Genomic DNA, 15746 nt, shown 5'->3' on the forward strand with positions numbered 1-15746 from the left:
TTTCACTTCCTGCGAATTTACAGGTAACTTGTTGGCACACACCTGAGAAACAAAAAGGGTTAACTAGTTTACTTCAAATTTCTAACGAAGGGAAACCCCTAAAACTTGATTGGTAACAAAAGTGGTAACTTGATTTTGGTAGGAGTTCATCATTATCTGTTTAAAAACGAGAAGTTGATCTTCGGAAAGGTAGGAAATTAGAAGGGCGTTTAAAGTGACTGTGTAGCGATTCGTTTTGTTCCACTTTTTGATGTAATATTCGCATTGTGAACGATGTGGTTCATCAAGTGTTGTCTTTATTTTTAAACCGAAATCCATTCATATAACGTAAACATTAATTATCTGTAAGTAGCCCAATGAATAAGCTATTAAATCATTCGTAATGCGGAGCCTAACATTGCTTAATTTAACACGATAGGGTAGTTGAATTTGGTAGCCAATTTTTTTTTTGTTATCCTCAATGGCTTGTGTCTTCTTTTTTAACAGGAACACAAAGGGAAAGTTTGAAGAAGGGGGTCTGTAAAGTTTTTCGTTTCCTTTAGAATGATTACTTTTCGGATCGGATTATTATTGGGCTCTTTGCTGTTGCTCCACACTTTGCGCATGGTGCGCGCCCAGGCCGATTCCTTCGGGGAACAATGCTTGGACAACTTCAAAAAGGGGAAAGAAGAATTCATTCTGGATACAGATGAATCTGTGAAAGAAGGGGCCAGCTTTCTTGCTTCGCCGCCTCTCACTCGGATGAAAGACTGTATACGCTCTTGCTGCAAAGATCCCACATGTAATTTGGCTATGATGGAAGATGGGGAGGAAGAAGGCTTGATCAAAGCTTGCTTTCTCTTAAATTGCCTGTACAAGAAGAAATATGTTTGCAGATTTGTGAAGAAAAAGGGCTTCACCAACTATATCTTAAGCTCAGTATTCAGTCATTACCTAGATGGTCCACATACCGTTCCCAGTAAGTCATTTTACTATATCTACCTAATCTCTGATTATTTATGAACTATTATATATAAACTAGCCCATGCCATGGCCTCCCCTTAAAATGGATATGTACGTAAGCGCACATGTGGTTTTCCTTCATGAGGAGTTTAAGTGGAACCTTTTTATAATACAAATTAAGCTGCTTTTTTAATATCGTGAACAGTATAGAGGGCAAGTATGATCGTCCTTGAAGTTGCATAGTGACGTAGTTACATCAAGCTCGCGATGAGATCGTAATGATTCGTGAGGTCGTCCTATACAGTCTATCAGATGGTTTGGCACATACGCTATATGGATCAAAATATACAGTTCTGTGATATAGACTCGTATGCAAATAAGCAGCAGTCTTATTGCCGAATGTCACGTGATCTGTGCGCTTTTTGGGGAAGAGTGGCCTAGAAAGAAAAATCCTCGTGCAAGTCCAGACACGTCAGGTTTCATTAAATGGCATTTTCGCAGTTTGAAGTTTCAGTTTCCTTCCTCTCATGTTGTGCTTATGCGATAGACTATATGCCATGGCGCGGATGTCATACAAGGCACTGAATGGGACGCAGTTATTTTCCATTGTGTATTGCCTGCACGACCACAGCTTCTTTAGGAGGAAAGCAGTTCTCCTTGAAGATGATGAAGAGTAAGGCACAAAAGGGTCTGGCACTCCACCATTGTTCAATCAGAAGTGAAAAGTAACATGGTTTGGCTTGGCTGTCATATGGACAGATGTGCTTATGCCTCTCACGATTATAAATTAAAAGGGGAGCTGCAAACATTGTGCTCAATTTCCTATAATTTCTGTTGTCTTGTTTACCTAGAGCCTAGTTTCTATGAGTTGGGCTCCAGAATGAGTCGGTTGTCCACTTGGCTATGCTAATATGTGTATTTGTCGGGTTCTGGAAAGGTACGAAATGTGGGTCTCAATATGAAAAGTATTTCTAATTTGTCTCTCAATGTTTCAAAGATTTTAGGAGCAGTGATCTAGATGGTGCACAGTTCTCTTGCCTTGTATATGATGTGACATTGTTGCTGAGTGGTTTCCTAGTCTCAGTAAAATATATTTTTTGGAATGTCTGTTTTGAAATTGAGGGATTCTGTGTTTATATGGACCAAGGAGTTTGACTGCAGTTTTTCCTCCTCACAGGTAAAGATGCTGATAAACCTCCAGTGGCTGTTGCTGGCCTGGACAGGGTGGTACAGCCTCAGGACACAGTGACTTTGGATGGCTTTGAGAGTAAAGATGACAAGAAGATTACCAGTTATGAGTGGCACCTCATCAAAGGGAGTCCCTTTGCTGTCCTAGAGGTCGGTACCAGCGATGGAGCAAGGATGGGCATTGGCCTGGTCACCAGTATGGTTTGCACTCAGTGTTGCCAAACCCCAGCCACTGAAATTCCCCAAAACCAGCTCCAAAAGTCTCTCATTTTAACACAACAACAACAATTTTAAGTCACCAAATATTACAATTCACAGTGGGGAAGTGTCACGTGACACAACAAGTTGGCCTAGTAGTTCTAAAAAAAGTAGGTAGATTTGGTGATCAATTCCCAATTACAAATTTGGCAACACTGCACTGGTGTGCATGTAAAAAGCTACTCCTTGGATTGTTCTAACAACCAAGTATCATTGAATGCAATCTTTGCTTCTTGTTGATAATATTCTGCCAAAAATAGAGCTTATCCTTTTCTGGAAATAATTTCATTTTGGAAATAAATTACTTCTCATAGTTCTGTGGGAGAAAATTTGGTTATTGTCCACCATGTCATTAAATTGCTGCTTTTTTCAAGTCTTTCTTTTTAGCCCAAACCCAATATACACAGTAATGTATAACATTTGATGTTTGTGTTCCATAGTGAAAAGAATGTATGTTTGTCATACAAAGAATTGGAGGGTAGTTCATAGTTTGTAAAACATAAATGTTTGTGCTTTGTTTCCTCCTTCCCCAGAAAACGAACCTGGATGACCAAATTAGAGTATCCAATCTGTCTTCTGGGGTTTACAAGCTTCAGCTGACTGTCACGGACTCCGCTGGCCAGTCCGACTCTGCAGAAGTCACCATCTTGGTCCTTACCCCTGAGCAGTCTCATGGTAAGTATTTGCTCTCGTGAAATTTGTGTAAATTTTCTGGAAAATGCTTTCACGTTTCATTCTTCTCCATCGGTAAACTAGATCAGAAGTGGCAAATTGAAACCGTTTGCTTTCAGAGTGGAAAATCAAGTTACATGCCCTGTGAAGTGTGACATGAATTCATTTTGCTTCCAACAGAACAATGTAATTTACGATCTTTCCAAAACTCTCAGGAAAACTGTGATGCTTTTATATTTTTATTAACAAAAAATAGCAGGTAAAATCTTCGTTTTTCCTCTACTCTTTGTCATTCTTCTGCCAGGTTTACCTTTTTTCCCTTCGTTGCCAACCACAGCCCAGTCTCTTGAATGTCCAAACTATGGGGTGGAAATACTTACAGCACAATATGAAATCACATGAGTCAGTTTGATACAAAGTTTTGAGTTAGAAAGTATTTTAAGTTTCATTGCTTTATTTTTTCATGCTAGATAAGTTCAAGTTCAGCTGCTCTTTGCTCTCCAGTGCCAGATTGGCATATATGAAATTCCCAAGCAAGTTTTTCGTGAACTTAATGTCATACCTTATTGCTAATAAGGACACAAATTACATTCCCATAACATGAAGAGCTCACTCGCACTGCTTTGACTTCTTGCAAACCGATTCATGCCAATAGCAGTGCCTGGTTGATGTGTCTTGTCCTGTCTTGCGGGGTTTGCGAAAATGCTTGTCTCGGCTTTGTTTCTCTCCAATTCGGCTCTCCAAATCAAATGTTACCAGCGATATGGATTTTTTTGAGAAGTTACAAGCCTAAAATATTTAATTTATCTTGATTTTGGTAAAAACTTGTTGAGATACAAAAAAGGCTCTCAAGAAGGAAAAAAAACGTCATAATGGAGTCATGCGCATGCAGTTATAAAGAGTATGTCCTGCCGGACATGTGCATTTTGACATTGACCTCTGATTAGAAATGCCTCGCAATTCAATGAATTCAGATGAAAGTAATCCTCATTCTATGAGCTTTTAATCTTAGATGGCTAGTACACATGACTCTTTGGGTCTTGGGCAGGTCAGACTCTGTCCAACTATTTGAAATTATATTGTGGTCTAATACAAAATAAATGTTTTCATGCTGAGTTTGCTTCCTTTGGTGCCTTTGTTCTATAAGCCCTCTATGGGATTGGTTTCCTATTCTTTGCTAAAGATGGTAACCAGTGCTTGTAACAGGAGCCATATTAATGTCAAAATTGATGGAAAAATGTTGGGGAAATTGTAACATCGGCACAGTCATGAACCGCCAGTATCACACAGTTGATTGTCGTTTCCTCTGACTCCAGAATATTAGATCTCGATAGATCTCAAGAAACTGGAGAAGTGATAGTTGACATTGGTTTGATTCTCACATAGCTGTTTGCTGAAGTGTGATATTTAGCTATTTAACCACTTCTCTTTGTCTCGTGGCTTCTGTCTTTGTCTAGAGCAACATTATTCCCTGACATGGTTACCGTATGCATTCTACAAAATGTGATTTCTGGGAATTTATTGTCTCTTTTTTTGTCGGCAGTTTCTGGCATTTCACAGCTATTGCAGGCTTAAAGCAGCGAGGTGTAAGACCTGGCATTGGAAGGATATTTTTCATACTGGAGATACATTTAGAATATTATCGCATGTTACTAAAGTGACAGCATACTTTCCTGACTAGTTTCAAATTTGATTTGATGTTGCAATGAAGTGCCAGTCAGTTAATTCCATTTCTTGCAACCCTCAGTCTGGACTGCTTAAAATAACTTGGATTGTCTAAAAGCTGTTCTAATGCAATTTGAATTGTATACATGATAGTACATCTGCAACATGGAAAAGAGCAACCATATTTGAATATTTATTTCACATGAACTGAGAGGCTCAATACGGAAGTGATATGGTGACATTTTGTGTGCTCAGACCGCATGATGCCCATATGGTGTGCCTACTGGTGGGAGCCTCAGCACTTCTGTCTCTGAAAGCATTACAGGGATCAGCTGACTTATCCATTATACAAATTCACATTTTCTATTGCTTTGTTCACACCAGTGCAAACTCTTTTTAAATGGGCTGTGTCTAAATGAGCCTTTGTTTATGTTGAAAAGGTACCAGTTCACCTTTAAGCCAACTCAGTCGGTGGTCATGTTAACACTGGATTCTGTGTATATTCAGAAAAGAGTCAAAATGCACAAAGAATAATTACTATTGTTTCTTTGTTGTCTGACATAATATTTCCACAGCCGTTGGTAGCATTGCGAGGTCCAAAGAGAAAGCACTCAATTGGAATAAGTCATAAACGAGTCGTCACACTCTAGATGGCTTGCTCAACATGCCTAAAATGTAAAAAATCACTCCTAGGGTTATTCAAAATATATATTATTAGTCTATGTGGCATAATTAGTTTTGATCCTAAAACATTATTATATTTTATTTCATACTGCTAATCCTGCCATTTCATAGTGTCATAATACAGTTATGAAGTATATACGTTTTTATCAGAATGGAAGTAAATATAATGCACATTTTGAAATGTCCTACATTCCAAAGATGCAACATTCCATGAGCGTGCTCAGCCAGATCAGGTTTGTGTCATAACCTCCCACAGATCAAAAGTGTCTGGGCCTCTTGACTAATGGTGTACAGTAATGCAGCACTTGCTAACTAGTGTGCTATGGCACTCTGATGTGCCGTCAGGTGTGCCACATCAGTAATAACTTTTTACATTTCAAATTAATTAAAAAATATATATAAATAATAATAAAATGAACACGTCTTATTCACTAAAGCCAAAATATAACTTTACCACCCTGAAAGGACATTTAGGCCTTAATTTGACAACGTTGCTCACTTGAGTGTGGCGTGCCATGAGATTGTGTAAACCTAGAAAGTGCTGCGGAACGCTGGTGTAGTGTCATCATATTGTGGTGTCAACATGCACTCGACTCTCAGGCTCACAGCTTCACACGTTATATTTATTATTATTATACATCGGTACTACATTGACGTTAAGGTCAATGCAGTTAAACGCCACAATTTCAGTTCCAGTGTGGTTGAGTGAGTGAAGGAGGCTGGGCCCCGCAGAGGTTGGAGGCTGACACAATTCACCCCCTCCATTCCTGGGATGGGTTTGGTTGAGTCTCAGAGGATTCCTCGGAAAAGCTGATTAGAGGCATAATTTGGCAATTCCAGATTGGTGAAAGAAATGAGTCATCAAGTCTGTGTCCTTCCTTCCGTTTAATTTGGCTCCCTCAGCTCCATCTGAAATTTCACCTGTCATTGTGGAACTGGTGCATGTCCTCCAGTGTTTTTCACCAGAGTCACTGATGGTCTCTCCAGGCCCGTCCCATTCTCTCTGCCTGGCTGCTCCCAGCCTATCCACATATTCAGCCCATCCACGATATCTGCACTGGCCCTGTGTGCCTTTGTTTCAGAGTTAATCTTTGGGACATTATTCTGGCCTAAACAATACTGTTCTAAGTTGGGAAAAGAACAGCTATTTTAGATGGCAATGTTTTAGAGCTAAGAAGCAACAGCTGAAATTGTTTCCGGGGAGGTTGCACTGTGCATAGCGCTTGCAACCAAGGAAAATTATATTGGACTCCAAGTAAATAAAGAACAATAACTTGAACCAAAAAAAGGCATAACTGCTAGACTGTATTGAGATTGAGTAAAGGCCACTCTGGTATTGTTATTTTTCTCCAGCTGGAAAGGGAATTCTGAAGTGTTGAATCAAATGTATTATATATACTACATATTTGTATATGCATATATCTTTTTTATTATAAATATTTGAGGGAGAAAACCATTATTTTTGTATGTGTTTTTTGCATTGTTCTGGAAACCAAACTTGTTCAGGAAATGTCCTTATTTCAGCAAAATACTCAATTTGTTGGTATCTAGTTACATTACAAAGAAGATTTGTTGCCACAAACTTATGACTGGTTTTAACTGGTGGACTTTTGAAAGGGTTTCCTTTCTCTGGAAGGTGATTGAACATTTAGGAAAGTGAAAAGATATTGATAAAAACGGTACTCTGTGTGTTTGTAGTCTTTCACTCAGTCATGTTTCTTCATGTTGTGTGACCAGCGATTGCCAGTGAGCAATGGCCAACTCATTGTTATGGCTTTTTGATAGGTTTCTGTTGTTCTTTTTTGCCATTGGTTTACTTTATTGGCTAGCCTAAGAACAACGCTGAATAGGTATAAGTGATGCGTATTGGCAAATCAATGTATTATCAACCCAATTTAAAACCCAAACTGAGGGGGACAATCAGTTCAAAACTACCCCTGGTTAGTTTCTGCTGAAACAGGAAGTGGCTGCTTCTGGCAGTGCCTCGTTTCACTCCTCCCACTCTTCAAAACTGGTTTGCCTAGTTTCAAGGCTGACTCAAGTTTCACAAACAAGGACAAGCGCATTCATGGCTTCATAGTGTTGCACAACACATCCATGTATAAAATAACAGATGAAAATGTAGTCCCATTTTCTTTGATGGTGACATTTCCTTTCAAAAGAATCTCTAAATTCTTTACAACGTTTACTGTTCTGTTTAGATTACACAATTTAAGCTTTCCGTTCAATATGATCAGTCACTCTGCACTGTCCAGTTATTCATTAACGTGTCCTTTCTCACTGCATTGTCAGGAATGTTTTACTGTAGAGCCAGGAAGGACATGCCTTTCCACTGAGTATTTGATTCCATTTTGGTCACCTTGTGGTTATGTTCAGGACTGAAATTCGAAGTGCGTTTTCAATCTCAATGGTTCAAGTCTTTCAAACAGGGATCTCATGTGGACCATTGAAGACATATTTTTCCATATTCCTGTATTCCAGTAATTCCCAATGATGTAATTGTACACTAGAAATATAAATCTTTTTGGTTTTAATACCAGAAAGGAAATCTCACATCATGTATCAACCTGCAGTATATTGACTCTGAAATTGATTACTTTAGATCGGCATTTACCAAACTTTATCCTTCTGTGGCAAGCTGCAAATTTTCAGAATCTCATGAGACTGCAAGTGAGCGACACACTAACTTTGATGTGACACGTCAACAGTAGGCTCACCACTGGCATCCTTTTAAAAAAGTTTACAGCGTGTCACCGCTGCCTTTCTGCATTTTAAACTCAAGTGCTTATGTAATTGGATGGAATGACATCTGTTTAACACCCTGTAGGAACTTTCAAATCAATAGCTGTGAACTGATTCATGATTGAGAATATTGGGTCACAATTTACAATAAGACTTCTTGAATTGGCATTAACTAATGTAATTGTTAACATGAGTTAATGTCAGTGAGCCTTTTACAACGATAGGAAGGGATTTACTTCTTAACAATGGTCTTGCAGCAATGTTTTAACACATCTTACCTATTGTACCTTTAATAATATTTTTTTTATGAAGCAACTAGAACATTTGATAATATACTCATTAATTTATGGAAAACAATATCTTATTAAAATGGTGAAATATCTAGACGTGAAATGGTGACATTCCATTTTGCAGCTGTTCCATCCTGTCACTTAAAAATCACTGAAATCTGTTCAGGTAGACACTGATGGAGTTAATTCATGATGTACACATAAACACTGCCGCTGGGACTTTATCTGCAATGTTGTAGTTTCCTTGTGCAGCAGAGTACTATAAATAGGGCAAGTAGGGCAATGACTTGCTGAGCCATGCGCATGCAAATATAAATAGAATACATGCAGTATATTTTGTGTATGAAGGGTCAGATTATTTTGGTTGCTTGTGTTTGCAGCTGTAACTAAAATAATCTGCGTAGACATTTCTGCGTGATGGTGCGTCTGACACCACAGGTTAGCACTGTTCAAAAGCCTGCAGTCTGTTCTTCTTTATGGATTTATTAGGCCTGCTGCACCCTTGCTCATTAATTCCTTAATGCCATCACTTCTCTGTTACTCTCCTGGTATTCGGTTGATTTGGAAGGATATTAATTTAATATGGGCACTAGAGCTTGACGTTTGTTTGTTATTGTTGTTGTTCCCTTATACATTGTGTGTGATACTTTCTGCTCTTTCACATAAAGCTTGATCAGAAGCTGAAATGTATTTTTTGAAATAATGGGGCATGTTCACAGCTGTGAATTCCCCAGTTTATTAGCAGAAGCAGAGGGGGGGGGGGGGACTGGAGGTTTCCTTATTTATCATTCTGAGTGCACCCTTCCTCTCTACACGCACAAAACCACAGGTGGTACAGTGTGCTTGATTAGTCTCGCTCAGTGGTAACCGTGCGGGGTGATTTTTCACTCTAGTCAGATGATTTTTCACTCTAGTCAGATGCATCTGTTGATAATGTGTAGCTATCATTTAGGACCAAGTCAAGGGAGTTTTTGCATTTGATTGGTTTCCTGCTCTGTCACCCCCTCAGATCACTGTATGGCCCCTAAGAAGATAGGACCCTGCCGGGGCTCCTTTCCCCGCTGGCACTACAATGCTGCTACCGAGGAGTGCCAGCAGTTTTCGTTCGGCGGCTGCAAGGAAAACATGAACAATTACCTATCCCTCCAGGAGTGCAACAAAGCCTGCGAGGGTGTTTCGGCAGGTATGAGGCGCCTCGGTCCAAGAGCTTTGCAAAAGACATGCAATCCAAGGGTTAATGAACATAGGTGACCATGTGCTGGAGGCACTCAGGGTTTCCCCATTCAAAGTATTCAAAGTACTCTGACAGACTCAAGCTCAGATGGTACAAAAAGCAGAAATGTCACCGGCACCCCAGGACCAGGGTTGCCTACCCCTGGTTTAGACTTTTTTTTTTTTTTTTTTTTTGGAGCTCACAAATGTGTCATTTGGGCGTAAGTGCTGACATAACTAGATGTGACAACGGGACATTTTCTAATGTCTCAACTTTGTTTTCCTTCTCCTGCAGTTAAACCTGATAAGAGTGGCAGAATGCTTCCCCGTCCGAGTGGTGAGACATTAAAATGACACTCCTAATAACACTTGTGCTATTGTGGATTATGGATTTGGACCAGATCCATCCCCCAGCCTCTAATCATTTATTGGTCAATTCATTATTAGATACAGTGTGGTCTGTATGTGGACAGTGATACAATTTCTGTTCTTTTAGCTCTGTGCACATTGGACTTGAAATGAATCAATGAATATGAGATTAAAATGCCAACTGTCGCCTTAATTTAAGGTGCATCTATATTAGGTGATCCATGTAGGAATTACATCCCTTTTTAAACATTGTCCCCACATTTTAGGGGACCAAAAATATTTGGACACTCCCCCGTTTCTGATTAGCCTGGTATATTCAGCCGCTTCCTTAGTGCAGGTAAAATAAATATTTCAGGATTGAATATTGATTCTAGGCTTTTGATTGTCTTTGGAGTCTGTATTGGTCTTCATGAAGTGTCAACTTGGGTACCCAAATCATGCCAATGACAGTCAAGGAAGCTACTATGAGGTTGAGAAATACGAACAAAACAGCTAGAGATATAAGCCAAACAATAGGTTTACCAAAATTAACTATTGTAGGAGAGCACTGGTGAGCTCAGTAATTGAAGAAGAACTAACTGACTGAAGAATTCTCACCATAATGAAGAAAAACCCTGTCTCGAAACGCTCTTTGGCAGGCAGGCGTGGATGTGTCAGTGACGACTGTCCGCAGAAGACTGTGCAAACAGAAATACAAAAACAGGATTGCCAGATTACAGCTCACCAATAAGAACCTAAATGAGCCTGCAGAGAAAAGGGTCTTGTGGACAGATGAGACCAAGATTGACTTATGAGTGATGGCAAGAGTGAAGTCTGCAGGCCAAAAGGAACTGGAACCCAAGATCCAAAGCACCCCCCCTTCATCTGTGAAACATGGTGGTGGGGGTGTTATAGTTTGGGCATGAATGGATGCCACAGGTGCTGGCTCACAGAATCAATTGTGAAGAGTACCCAAACATTTTATCTGATGAAGTTAAATCAAATGTCTCCAAACTCATTGGACAGTGCTTCGTCCAACAGCAAGGCAATGATCCCCGAAGTGCTCTCTTCATAACAATGTTCCACATTTTTTCCTAATTCTCAGCCTCATAATGGTTTCCTTGACTTTCATTGGTTGTTGACAAATGCCAATATGACTGCAATGGCAATCAAAAGCCTTGAATCCGGTCTAGATACTTTTGGTCCTCTAAAATGAGAGGACTGTGTATGAAAACGGATGTAATTCTGACACTGATCACCTGATATGGATGTACATACCCTCAGATTAAAGGTGACAGTCTGCACATTAACGTCGTATTCATTGTTTCATTTCAGAGCCAAAAGAACAGAAATTGTATCACTGTCCAAATACTTATGGTCTTCACTGTGTGTGGCCACTGGAAGTCCGGAGCCCATGCTATTTCTGTTTACTTTTATCCACATGAATGTATCTGAAGACATTAGTGCAAGTTTACTTCTCAGACTAAGGCGGGGATCACGATCATGTTCATGTTCCACTGTTCCAAGAGGGTCTTACAACTTTGTGTGTGTGTCTGTGTGTTTGTGTCGTGGGTGCATGTGTGCGTGCGTGTGCTATACAGGGGAGGTGTGCGGTGCCACCTGTGGGCCAGACCAGTTCACCTGCGCCAATGGGTGCTGCATTGACAAAGCCCTGGAGTGTGACAAGAACCAGCAATGCAGTGATGGTTCTGATGAGACTTCCTGCCAGAAATGTGAGGCCACCACATGATTTATCCACTGATGCATTGACCAGCTGACCAGCCTCGCCCAGTCTAGTCTGTCCTCTAGTCTGTTCAGAATAATAATGTGCTCCTTTGACAAATCAAGTAACTTCAGTGCAAAACCAAAATAAAGTTTTAAAGTTTCAACAAGCATTTTAAATTTCATCTTTTTTATTACTGTTTTGCTAAATAAGACAAAATTATTGCCAATGAGGTGAGACTATTTTAATCATTCAAAGACTTACAAATGGGGTGAGAGAATTTCACTTGTCCAGCAAGCAGTAACTTTAAAACAAGCTAATATTTTCTACTTGAGACAAAACATTTCTACCAAGACTAAAAGACCCAAACTGGCTGGATAGGAATTTAAAAGGCTGGAAATATCTGGTTTTCATCATTTTTTTCCCTCTGTTGTTTTGTTAAAGTACAACTATGACAACATTTTTTTTTCTTCTCAATTAGTGGATGAGAGCTTCACAAATTTGCTGAAAATTCCACTGGACGAAGGGAACGGTTGGTTTTGTCCCTGTGACAAGGGTCTTGTTATGACACTGCTCTTTTGTTTGAGTCACATACTCCTCCAACACTTCCGACTTCTGCCCTCAATCTCTCTCTTTCTTTGTCTCAGTCCGCTGCACAGAACCACCCAAAACAGGTGTCTGTAGGGCCAGTATGACCAAGTGGTACTACAACCCTTTTGTGAGGAAGTGCTTCCGGTTCAACTACGGCGGTTGTGACGGGAACGATAACCGGTTTGAGGAGGAGAGTTCATGTATGAAGGCCTGCCAAATGGTGACAGGTCTGGTCTCACTTTCGTACATGCCTTTTTTTCACTTTAATATTCCACACATAAAGGATATGCTGGCAAATCAAAATGCCTGCTTTGCTGATTTACAGTAGCAGTTCATTCTGCCAGTCAAACTTTGTGATATGTCACTCAGTGTGAATGAAAGGCTACAGTGCCATGAATAAGTATTTGCCCCCTTTCCAAATCCTTAGACAATAAGAGACCTGCAGGCCTCTCTACCACAGCTAATATCAATGATGTTGAGACTTGAGAGTAGCACAGTGGAAACCACTGCTAACCAAGAGAAGAATCAATACTTGTCTCTCCATTGCAAAAATGGTGCTCCTGATCTTTTCGGGATAATGTTCCATGTCTAACGTAAGGCGAACACAGCATTTCACAAGTAAGAACATCATACTAAAATTCAAACATGAGATGGTGTAAGGATTATTTGCTGCTTCAGGCGTGGACAGATTATTGAAGGAACCATGAATTCTGCTCTGTACCAAAACATTCCTAAGGAGAATGCCTCATCATGATCATATGAGCTGAAGCTGAAGTGCAATTGGATTATGTAGCAAGACAATGTTCCAAAACACAAAAGCAAGTCCACATCTGATTGATTTTTGGAGTGGTCTAGTCAAAGTTCTGACTTGAATCTAATAGAGATGATGTGGCAGGACCTGAAAACTGCAATTAATGCACAAAAACCTACCTGGTTAAAGGTGACCCATCCGGTTAAATTTAAGGGGGCAAGTACTTTTTCACAGGGGTGATATGAGCGTTTGATAACTTCTTTCATTAAATAAATAAAATAGGTTAAACAGTACAATTGTGCAGTGTTTCCATGATGTGTAATGTGTCTGTGTACAGAAAGTGACGTCTTTGGGAGGGCTACCCACGAATACCAAGAGGGCCAGAAGGCTCAAGCAGGTGAGCAATTCTGCTTCCATGTTTTTCTCTTGAGAACTTCATTATCTTTAAACTTTTGTAACTTGGTTCTTATTTATTTCATTTGTAATCTCCTAATAACTGCAGTTTCTTCTATAATTTTCAAAATGTCACAGAAACTATCAAGACTGGCTACTATTAAGTGTACTAACAGAAATGCCGTGAATGTTAGTGTAGAGTCTAATCAACGTAGCGCGTTTGTTCGGCCCCTTGTTCAGGCACTATTGCGATTGCTGTGCTGCTGGGCGTGGCCATCCTGATCATGCTGGCCATCCTGGGATACTGCTACCTGAAGGGCCGGAAGAAGCGCCAGCAGCCCCAGCGCGTGGCTGTCAACGGCTCCCACGTGACCACCAGGGAGGACATGGAGCACCTGGTGTACAACAGCACCACCAAGCCCATCTGAGCCCATACTGGCTTAACAAGCATCCACTGCAGCACACCACCACAACAAGAAGCAGCCAGACAAATGCATATACACACGTGCACACGCGCACATGCACACACACACACACACACACACAGCCGTACAAATCCGCTCACAGTGCGCTCAGACGAGAATTCAGAGACCGAGCTACACATTTAACATTTCCGCCTGCTTGTGGTTGTACATTGGAGCTTTTTAGGGAGAGGGTTAGGGAGACATTCTATTTTTATACAGACACATGACAACATTTTGATGTGTAGAAGTATACGTATAAGAGGTTTTCTAGGTGCGTTTCTACATGCTGGGCAGCATGATTAAGGCAACAGCAAGTCCTCCAAATATAAAGGAATGTAACCACTACTTAGTGTTCTTCTTAATCCTGATGATTTTTGTCACGAAAGCCCTTGATCTAGAAAACCAGGTGGTTGATCATGAAATCTGTTCTCAGGGTGAAGCTGTCTCATGGGTGTAACCTCTCAGTTCCCATGTAGGTCAGTTTTTAATAATTCATGCATTCAGATTTATAAAAGCTGAATTAAAAGAACCAGCAACTTTAAGATGTGGCAACTGCCAATTCATAATTTTTCATTGCATAAATTGAATCAAGTTATTTTTAATAGTTTGTGTTGAACAAATATGTAAATAATAGCGTTTTCTCTAGTGGTTAAGAAAAGTGTGAGGACGTGTGTTTATTGGGTGTCTGTTGTAAAATAGATTTTCATTTTGAGCGTTGAAAATACAAACAGGTTTTCAAATATATTTGTGAACCCTTTATGTTGGCGAGTTACATAGTTTATACAATATAAACATAATGCGCTCATTCCAGCTAGCAGACTGCCAGAATTGTCTCCAAATGTTTGTATATAGTTTTTTTTAATATCCTTGTTTAGTTTACTGCTACTTCAAAACATGAAAAAAAAAACAAAAAAAAAAACATTTAAGATCAATAAAAAGGATGTGAGTGTATATAAAACAAGATTTGAGTGTTTGTAGACACAGGTCACTGATCTTTCTTTTTCTATTTCTTGGATTCCAGGATGATTTCGATACAAATTATTGTCACTGAACACTGGAGTACTGAGCATTCCATTACAAATCTTCCCCCATGTTGGAAGGAATCAACCGAATTGTAAATGGTCAGAAAATTAATCAAGCAGCCAAAATAGTTTTAGGTTTAGTGTTCTGCCATTTCTCGCAGAAATACCAGTGTCTTAAATTTTACCTGAAATTTCCATGTTTACTGAGTGCTTTTTTTTTTTTAATCTAATGTAAAAAATGTTTCATCTGAGTAACTGTAATTCTTATAATGGAAAATGTGTATCCTACTATAAAATGCCTACTTGAAATGTATGATTGTTTTATTTTTCCTTTCCAAAAATTTTTTTTTATTACTTTATTTCAGTGTTATGAACAGCTTCCTTGATTCTGTTGCTTTGTGTTCATTTACTAGATCATTTATTCTGGTCCTCCCCTCGGTAAACGGAGCCAAATCTGCCATAACATTTCTGGAAGATAAGGCACTGTGTTGGTCATATTATTCACCAGCAGGTGGCATTATTGCCGAACTTTTCACAGTAGCCAGGAATTTCTCTGGAATTTAAAATGAAGTAGGTCTTTCTGTGATGCTAGAAAAAAGACTCATGTCATTTTGTCTTTGAGAACATGAGAGACGTCTAGTTTAAAGCAAATGGTGCAATAGTTTGTTGATCCTTTTTTTTTTTTTACTTGTTAAGACTTGGTTTCTCGGTTTTTGTTTCCAAGGGAGGAATAGGATATTTTCTGTATTGATGCACATATAAAGGTAGCTGAACAAATAAACATAACAAATCATGTACTTA

The 15746-nt window shown here is 39.5% G+C and overlaps 1 protein-coding gene across 1 annotated transcript; it reads left to right on the plus strand.

The window, feature by feature from the left end:
- spint1a (serine peptidase inhibitor, Kunitz type 1 a) lies at positions 1 to 15746 on the plus strand. The gene is made up of 11 exons (XM_061217301.1): positions 1 to 189; positions 487 to 958; positions 2120 to 2280; positions 2922 to 3063; positions 9451 to 9624; positions 9949 to 9990; positions 11603 to 11734; positions 12206 to 12256; positions 12372 to 12542; positions 13404 to 13463; positions 13700 to 15746. Exons 2-11 carry the CDS (start codon positions 544 to 546, stop codon positions 13885 to 13887), a joined length of 1536 nt encoding a protein of 511 aa, XP_061073285.1. The 5' UTR covers positions 1 to 189; positions 487 to 543; the 3' UTR covers positions 13888 to 15746.

The sequence above is a fragment of the Conger conger genome, chromosome 1 (assembly GCF_963514075.1).
Source record: "Conger conger chromosome 1, fConCon1.1, whole genome shotgun sequence".
Lineage (NCBI taxonomy): Eukaryota > Metazoa > Chordata > Actinopteri > Anguilliformes > Congridae > Conger > Conger conger.

Excerpts from the sequence above, each read along its gene's own strand:
- spint1a (XM_061217301.1), top strand. The coding sequence starts at position 544 with ATGATTACTTTTCGGATCGGATTATTATTGGGCTCTTTGCTGTTGCTC. Across the intron at positions 3,064-9,450 it reads TACCCCTGAGCAGTCTCATG|ATCACTGTATGGCCCCTAAG; the intron begins GTAAGTATTTGC and ends TCACCCCCTCAG. Across the intron at positions 12,543-13,403 it reads GGCCTGCCAAATGGTGACAG|AAAGTGACGTCTTTGGGAGG; the intron begins GTCTGGTCTCAC and ends GTCTGTGTACAG.